This window comes from Acartia tonsa, chromosome 4 (genome assembly GCF_053477335.1).
Source record: "Acartia tonsa isolate MP-2025a chromosome 4, ASM5347733v1, whole genome shotgun sequence".
Classification (NCBI taxonomy): domain Eukaryota; kingdom Metazoa; phylum Arthropoda; class Copepoda; order Calanoida; family Acartiidae; genus Acartia; species Acartia tonsa.
Genome location: NC_137263.1, coordinates 2,111,005 through 2,120,335, shown reverse-complemented (window position 1 = coordinate 2,120,335; position 9,331 = coordinate 2,111,005). Strand labels below are relative to the sequence as shown.

The 9,331-nt window shown below is 33.8% G+C and overlaps 1 protein-coding gene across 1 annotated transcript in view; it reads right to left on the bottom strand.

Moving 5' to 3' along the window:
- Window positions 1-1,168: 1,168 nt before the first annotated feature.
- Window positions 1,169-9,331, bottom strand: part of LOC145315657 (uncharacterized) — a 28,015-nt gene continuing 19,852 nt past the window's right edge. Inside the window, exons 4-8 of the mRNA XM_080155653.1 lie at window positions 8,487-8,624; window positions 8,077-8,167; window positions 4,352-4,464; window positions 1,462-2,131; window positions 1,169-1,316 (exon numbers count right to left, since the gene is read on the bottom strand). Of these exons, the coding sequence (XP_080011779.1) occupies window positions 1,269-1,316; window positions 1,462-2,131; window positions 4,352-4,464; window positions 8,077-8,167; window positions 8,487-8,624 (1,060 nt within the window). The 3' untranslated portion in view covers window positions 1,169-1,268. The remainder of the gene's footprint in view (window positions 1,317-1,461; window positions 2,132-4,351; window positions 4,465-8,076; window positions 8,168-8,486; window positions 8,625-9,331) is intronic.

Genomic DNA, 9,331 nt, shown 5'->3' with positions numbered 1-9,331 from the left:
GAAAAAAATCACTTTTTTTTCAAAAGATCACAGCGGTCCAGAATTTACTTTTGGTGGCCAATATGTTTTTATTTACATAGGACAACAAGAATTTAAGATCTGTCTGTTTCTTCCCCAATTTTTATCTGACTGGCGCTGACAATTACTTATTTGTAACTGATGTCAGCCCGTGTCAGCTTAGGGCAGCTGACATATATACTTGTCAGCTGTTTTCAATAGGAAACAGAATTTACACAGCAGTTGTCGTCAGCAGCGAAACAGAAATCACAGAGTTTATTATCAATGTGTAGAAAAAAATCAAAATGGCGACGAATTTATTTGTGCAGATTACCCACTCTGCGCAAACGCGCCGCGCACACACGAAGTTGTTGTTGCAAAACCCGGGAGATATTTTCATCATTTTTGGCGGGAAGATTTGCTCGTCGATCTAGAATAGCGGGAAATGGCTGGTTGATATTGAAGGAATTGTTGAATTGCGGATTTTTCTTGTCGTCGCAGCAGATGAAATTTTGGCGGTTAAATCAGAAGTTTGACATTAATATGGTGACTGGTATTATATGTTTATACTGAATATCTTGATAAATACATAATAATAATCATAGTAGTAATGTGACATCTAGAGTTGGACACACGGAGTAATAGTATTATTATTACATAACATGTAATAAGGGTAAATAAGGCGATTTCGGGCAATTTCTATGACATACACTTTCTTCAGGCTGTCGCGGCAGGTGTACCGAGTGTGGGGCCTCCAGGTTTATCACGTGTTGGAGGCCAAGCCACCAGTTAAACTCTGCAGAAAATCAGCACATTTTTTGTTAGTAATAAATTTGGCTTTGTTGAAAAAATTCAGATTCTTGGGCGCCATCTTGTTTTGAAGTGATGTACAGTGTAGTACACCTTTACTGTACAAATTTAAGAAACAAGGACAACACAGAACAGACGAAGGTCACCACACATATAAAACTCTCTTCATCTCTCTCCACTATATGCAGATCACAGCTTTCCTTTGTATTTTATTCGGGAACTCTGTTCAAGTAATTTTTCTAATGTTGGAAACCATGTTTTATTTTGTGTATTGCATTGCTCTCAAAAGTTCGGCAACACAGTGAAGTTTAATCTTCCATGTTGGCAGCCTTGTTTGGGAAAATTTGTGGCGGGAAAAGCCTTTGTTTTTCGACTAGTTTCAGTTTTTATGAGGGGCTGTAGGAGGGGAGGGGAAGGTCTTGTTATTTGCGCGCACTTTATGTTGACCGCTTGTGGTGAGTTTAGCCTTTCTGATCTCGGTTCAAACCTTCGGTATCACTTCCGCCGTCCTGAAAGTAAAGTTTTTATCAAATGAAGGATAAATAAGTTAAAATTATCAATTTTACGCGTTATTGGTTTATTGAGAGTACAGACGAACAATGTTACAGTAAATTATAGAAAAGCTGCGCTTCTAAAACTTATAGCTATGCTAACCTGGGACATGTTTGATTCTTGTTCACTGCTGGCCGAACTCGCCACCATCTTATCACTCTCCAGGGAGTCCCGGCTGTCCAGATGATGTCCAGTCCCGCCACCGTTAATCACCGCTGAGGTCGGCGGCGGCGGACAACAGCCGTTGCTGTCCACATCGTTACCGTTGCATTCCCGGCCAAGCTTCAGCATTGCTTCGCCGTTTGTTGTCGCAGTTCCGTCTCCGACAATTATAACATCACCGCTATCGCCGTTTAGCGATGCTGTAAGGCAGCCACCGGCGGAATATTCCATAGACTGGGCGTCGTCCAACTCGTCTATGTCCTCGCCGCCGTTACTACCGCCACTCGAGGACAAGGCCGAGATATTCCGCCGCCGCGGCTTCTCTTTCTCGCCACGCTGATGACTCTCGCCGTCCTCCATACTATGCTGATCCCCGCCTACTCCGCCATTACAGCTGTGGCTGCCGCCGCCGTTACTATTGCCGTTCATCACGTTGTTGGCCGACGCTGAGGTTGACATTGTGGAGCCGGAGCCGCCGTTATGTGTTAAGGCATTGGCGACTCCGTTTGAAGTGGCGCCTTCTTGGCTATTGCCGCTACCGCCGTTCACCGCCGAATTATTTTGTTCCTCCGTTTCCGCCGCTTCTCTGCTGACTATGTAGTGAACAAGCCTAAATAAAAAAAAAACATTTGAAATAAAAAAATATATATTTAAAAAAAAAATACTTACCATGTTTAAAAAAAAACAATAAATTTCTAAAACAGACAGACAGACACTCACTCACACACACACACACACACACACACACACACAGACACACACACACACAGACAGACACTCACACACACACACACAAATTAAGATACATCCTCTATTGACACTTTTGTGTACTTTTCTGTGTTTCCGTTCTTTTTGTGTGTATATGTGTGTATGTGTGTGTGTGTGTGTGTGTGTGTGTGTGTGTGTGTGTGTGAGTTTTAAAAAACGGTTTAGAACTAGAAACATTAGTAGGCCAGTATACCTACAAAAAAAATTAATTGATAAGGACTAGGTGGTTATTTACAGATTTACTGTAATGGAAACCCAGTAATGGGTTTCTAACATGGACACTATTTATTGGTAAGTTTGTTCATCCAGTAGGAATGGAGGGTATGGATGGGGGTCGTTATTTTAGTCCGCTACAAGTTTCTTTTTATTAGAGTACATGATAATCTGGTTTAAGATCCAAGTAATAATAAATCAATTTCTGTATTTTTTTGTAGGTTTTAGGGCTTTAAAATTTTCAACTTTTTTGAACAATTTTTGACAACCTCAATGTATACTATATACCTTTAAACAAGAATGATTAGATTCACTAGAAACGAACCTTAAAAAGTTATAAAAGCCCTTTATGTTTTAATTTTGTTATGAGCTTATCATTCCCTCTTTATTTATATTTCCACATAATTTATAGACAAACAAACAATACTTGAAATATACAGAAATCTAAAGGGACAATTGGCGATAAATTGATGTACATCCCCAATTATGATTACCCCTTCTGTAGATTACAATTAGAGGTCGAAACCTTTGGAAAATAAACAAACCAATAAAAATTTAATAATGGTTGTTAAACCAACGAATAAGAAACCGTTATAAAAAAAACTTTGGAGACTTGTGTAATAAACAGCCCAATGTTGAATGTCCCCTCCATCCCTAGAATAACCGATAGGCCAACGAACTAACCGACTTATAAAGCAGCAGCGCTCACTAAAAAGGGAGTCTCCACATAACAATTCATCAAGTATAGGGTGGGGCCTTATTTTAAAACACACCCCTCCCAGAATGAAATAAGGATTTTTGAGTATTTTTTATGTAAGGATCAATGAATATGTCAGAAATAAGATAGGCAAGTCTATTATATGTTTTTTAAAGTAAATATTTATTCATATATTTAAGAATTTGTCAATAAACTAAAATAAATTTTTAAGCGAAAAAATTCAATTATTTACTCAATGAGGGTGTGAAAACACACACACACACACACACACATACACCCATACACAAAAAGTGCTTTTGCACATAAAATAATCCTTTAATTGTTTAAAATTTTGAGGAAAAAAGTGAAAAATTATTTTTCATTATATTTGATTTAAATAGAGTACAATTAAGTATGTTATAATAGTCTTATCAATTTAAAACCTAATTGTCAATTAATCAATTTATTTTTATTTATGTGCTAAATCATCAAGTTATATAAATCCCAATTTTCCTATGATAAATAATTAAAAATAAACATGATTTAACGATAAATGATTTTTTTGAACATTTATTTTTATCTTTATATATTATTGAAAGCCATAGAAATGTTTAGATAGAAAATTATAGAAAGGTAAAACCAGTTTTATCTTTACATTTAAACCAGTTTGTATCATAGAAAAACTCCAAATACAAAGTAGAATAGGTACAAAATCAAACTTTCTGACATAGAAAAATTCAAAATAGAATGTATACCTAGTATGAAGGAGTCCAGTGTTAAGTCAATAGTACTCTATTATATTTAAACTATTTTATATCATAGAAAAAACTCAAGATAGAAAGTATCATAGGTACAAAAACACATTTCCTGACACAGAACATACAAAATAGAATGTATACCTGGTAGGAAGGATCCTAAGGTTGATTTAATAGTACTCTATTACATTATCATAGAATAACTCCAGATAGAAAGTAACATAGCTACAAAAATCATAGAAAAATCCATGATAGAATGTATACCTAGTAGGAAGGGGTCCAGGGTTTAGTTAATAGTACTCTAATACATTTTCACCAATTTAAACCATAGAAAAACTTTAGATAGAAAGTACTATAGGTACAAAAATCATAGAAAAATACAAGATAGAATGTATACCTGGTAGGAAGAGGTCCAGGATTGAGTTGATAGTACTCTACCAGTTGAAGAAGATCATAGAATTTTGTTTGTCCCTCGTCCAGGGTGTACGTCACCCCATCCTCGTTTGAAACCTTATCAAAATATTAATATTAAGGGATCAGACAATGAACGATAAATTGCTATACATCTCCAGAATTTACCCTTCTGTAGATTACAATTATTTTTTGAAATGTTTGGACATTTATCTTCATGAACTAACCAAACAAATTCATTAAAAGTCCAAAAAGTTGTTAAGCCAACCAATAAGAAAACATTATTATTAAATTTTTTGGGGACCAGTATTATCAACAGCCCAATGTTCATTTTCTCCGTGCTAAAATCGTTGATTTGACTAACCGAATTTCCGAAATGTAGAGTATGTTTAAAAATTAAAAAGTTTAAGTTCAAGAAAAGTTGATTATAATATGACTTTTTAATATCCTGCTTTAGTCCTTTTTTCTTCCTACAACATAACCCCCTCCAACCTTTTTGAAGCGAAGCTAATCTGTAAATAAATAATGTCTGTCTGTCTTTCCGTCCATCACGCATTAGTGAAGATTGAGGATTTTCTCGGCCGCTATTCAAGATATATTCTTTGACCTATTATCTTATATTGTCAGTTTGGTAACTTTACAAAGTGTCTCAAAAATCAGCCATGTGAAGTCTTAAGAATGAGTGATTATCCATTTCTTTTTTAGGAGTTTTCTTTCCCGCTTCTCCTCTCATCTCTCTCATTTTTATGACGTCACATAGCTGATTTTTGAGACACTTTGTAAAGTTACGTTCGTTTGTTCGTTTCCTTAACGAATTTTAACAGATTTATGCTTTGCTACTTGCATGAGTTGTCATCCTTGTTTGCCCCATATTTTTATAACATTTTTTATGATAAATATAGCTTGAAACTTGCCCTTTTGTTTTTATCTTTTCCCCTTTTTTGCTTAAAGATAAGCCAGAACGAATATGACCATTGATAGCGCGGCAATAGCAAGAAAATAAAAGTTTTTCCAGTATGGCTTTGAAACAGATTAATATTCGCTGGATTAGAAACGGTTTTCAGTCATACTGAAAAATCAAGTATAGCATCGTATTACAGAAGATTATCAATGCATAGTAAAATAAAAATCATTAAAGCTGGTTTTTATCTTATAATTTTCATTTTAATATTCTCAGAAAGCTGTCTATAATGCGATGCCAAAAATAACTATTTTATATTCAATTATTAAGATATAAATAATGCTCAATTCTTCAATTTTTATAGGTATTGTAAATAAATCACAGAATATGACATTTATAAACAATCTGTTCTTTTCAAAATTTTGCAAATTCGACATTAAAAGGAAAGGTATAATCTTTATTTGTAATTTAATCGGACATTCGGACCTTATTATAGAGTAGCTTCGCTACTAAAAATGCAAAAATAAACAAGTTTAAAGTTTATGTATACTATATCAGGGAGGGATGGAACATTGCACAGTAAAATATTCTTATTCATTGGCCTTAAAACTTTGAGGACTTTTGATAAATCTTAATTGGTTAGACCAAACCAATTGTCCTTCTATAATTTAATATAATTTTATAGGGTAATTTAGTTTATCATAACTGGGGGTGTATATATTTTAAGATCCCTGGGGTATGAGGAAGGGGAATTGATTTTTTTCAGGGATCTAAAAGGATAAGACAATGGCCAAAAAAAATTATGTACATCTCAAATTATACATTAGTGGATGAAACGTTATGACACTTAACTCAATGAACCAACAAATCAAAATGCAATAAAGGTACCCAAAGTTGTTAAACCAACGAATAATGAAAACTTTGGGATCTAGTGAAATAAACAGTCCAATGTCTCATCCCCACCTTGAAATTAGTTCTTATACACAAATCTCAGAATTATGGAAGATAAAAAGACTAAGTCCTCAATAAAAAGTGTACGAAATTCTGTGTTTGATACCTTTTGAAATTAGACTAAAACCATCCCAAGCGTTTGATTTTGAAATTTTGATCGAAGTTCTGTCTTTATTAACTTCTTGTTGGAATAGATAGAAGTATCTAGGAGCTAATTAATTATTCGAAGTGAAAAATAGTCTAAAACCATCCCAGCAGCTATGTGAAGATAGATAACTTAATTTTATCAGTGGTTAAGGAGTTCCTAACAGACTAACAAAAAACCTTACTACTTTATGTATTGGAATAATCGATATGAATATCGATTTAGAATTGCTTATCAGCTATGGCTACTTTTATAAAATGATATATCGTTGACAGAAATTATTAAAACTCTGTGTCATTTTCAGTCCAATACATTCAATTTTGACAGATCAGATTAAATTGATTAAATCGTCTTAAAATAGGAAATTTAAAGAAACCTTAAATTACATTAATCTTAATTTAATTTTAGATTCAAATGACGCAAAAAAATAACAGATATATGTAAGTGTATAATTAAAAGTTTCTTTAAAAGAAAAAGTTTAAGAAAAAAATTTAAGTAGGTATATAAAGTGTACAATCCGAACAATTAATGTGTCTTTTTTTTCTATGATAAATTTTAGGAATAGGTATCTTATCCAAATAAATTAAACTACCAGTTTATACCAACCAATCATGGCCTATTAAAATCCTTCAAGATTTTAAGCAAAGAAATGACGGAACGTGTTTACTGTTTAATTTTAATTTTGGGGATTAATTTCAATAAAACTATATCCTTTAGTTTTGTACTCTTGTAAATTAGCACATTCTTACATTTTTAATAGCGCAACTACTCTATATCACTAGGGCATGTCAGTCAGTACGTCCGTCTGCAAACAAAATTGGGTGTAACTTTCTTGTTTATTGGCTTATTTTAAAAATTCAAAAACAAAAATTTATTAAATTTAAATATAGTTTATAATAACAATGTAAAAAACTATAATTTATTGACATTACCTGCGAAATTTTAACTTTTTATTCCGTACTGTATGATACTCTACTAATCTTTTAGCAAACAGGCTTATTATTGCTGCGCTACTTATCGACATTATTGTCCTTGTTCATAAAAAAGATTTCTAGGTCAAATCGTGTAACTTGATATATTTACAATTATATGCATTATATACAGGGATCTAAAAGGATAAGACAATGGTCGCTGAATTTATATACATCCCCAATGAAGCTACACAAAATTACCCTATCTGTAGATTACAATAAGTGATTAGAACATTTACACACTAAACTAAACCAACCAAACAACGAAAACTCTAAGTTGTTAAGCATACGAAAAAGTTTTTATAAAACTTTGGGGACTAGTGTAATAAAAAGCCATATTTCCCCCTCCTCCCTGATTTTATATCTTGGATCGGCTGGCTGACATTTTCGGCGACTAACTCGCAGACAACAGGGCCAATAAAGGCTGAATTTGACGTATACGATTATGGGAAAGACAGGGAAGGCCTGTAAATTATACTGTAAGAGCTACATTGTACAGGAGAACCATATCATTTCAGTGGTTAGCTAGATCCTTCGTTACAGACAGACAAATACAGATCCTTTTACTTTCAAAGATAAATGGTTAGTTTAAACTACTTTTCAACCAATAAATTAATTCTAATGAAGGAGTATTTAGTTTATCATGATTAGTGATGTATAACAATTTATTATTCATTGTCTTATCCCTTAAGATCCGTGGGGTACAAAATTAACTTACTAGCTAACTTTTAAAAATATCTTACCGGAAAAACTTGTCTTTGTGACACTTTCCCGTCATAAGTGTATGAAATCACATAGGCCCCGGTAACACTACTTTCCCGCACCAAAAACACACTGAAAAAATAATATAACGTACAGTCCTTTTATAAAGAGAAATTTATTTAAAGGACAGTCTTATAAAAAAAAATGCTCGTAAGTTGTACATTCCTTTCAAAGAATCGGATCATGGAAAGAAAACGAAGTAGCGGGTTTCGTCGTATTTTCACAGGTTATTTTAGGTTAGATTAGGAAAATGTTAATGATTGTCCTGTAGGGTTAAAATTAAGCTCTGCAAGGTTAGAGCCCCCCACAGGAGCTAGAAATAGGAGTAAAGGTACTGTTAAAATAAATTTAAAAAGGTGTCTTATAATCCAATATATAGCTTAAAACCTACCCGTCTGTGTTGGCATGTGCTTGCAGGATCTTATTCGCCCGCTCTCGGACAAGACCGGCGTGGTACCAGGGCTGCCGCCGATGAATGTTCGCCTGTGTCTCTGTCAGCTTCTCTGAGGCCGCCTTCGCCACCCGCCGTCTGAAAATAATAAATCTTGTTATTGATAGATTGATTTGGCGCCAAATTTTATAATAAAAAATATTACGCGGCATGCGCGCACAAGTATGTACAAACTTTTGCTGAATTTGTATGAAGAAATTTTGAGACAGAAAAATTGTAAAATATTTAACTGCTGTTACTATACACAATCTGTAATATATAATATCCCATTTTTATATCATTTATTTTAATTTTTAAGCCCTCTTTTATTGAATATCTAAGTTATTATGAAGTTATTTGTTATTTTTATTCAAAAATTCAAAAAATTTGTTACTAGGATCTTACACCAGATTATCATGTACTCTAATAAAATGTAACTTGAAGCTGACTAAACCCCAGCGATCCCCTTCACTCTATCCACCCACATTAACCCATCCTCTCCCCTGATGAATGAACGAACTGACCAATAATTGATGTCCATGTTAGCAATCTCATGATATCCACATATTTTCTTCTAATATATACTCTAATTATTACGCCCCCCCCCCCAAAATGGCAAAAAAGAATGAATGGGGGTCCAAAATAAAAACTGGGGAAACTGCCAACTTTGCAGACAAAAAAATTTGGTTGCTAGGACCCGCAACTTTGAAAATAACAAGTATATAGTATACATGTAACTTTAGTTAGAAGCAAAGCTGCTATATTGTCATAAGTTTTCTGTTGGCCAGTATATAAGAATCCAAAGG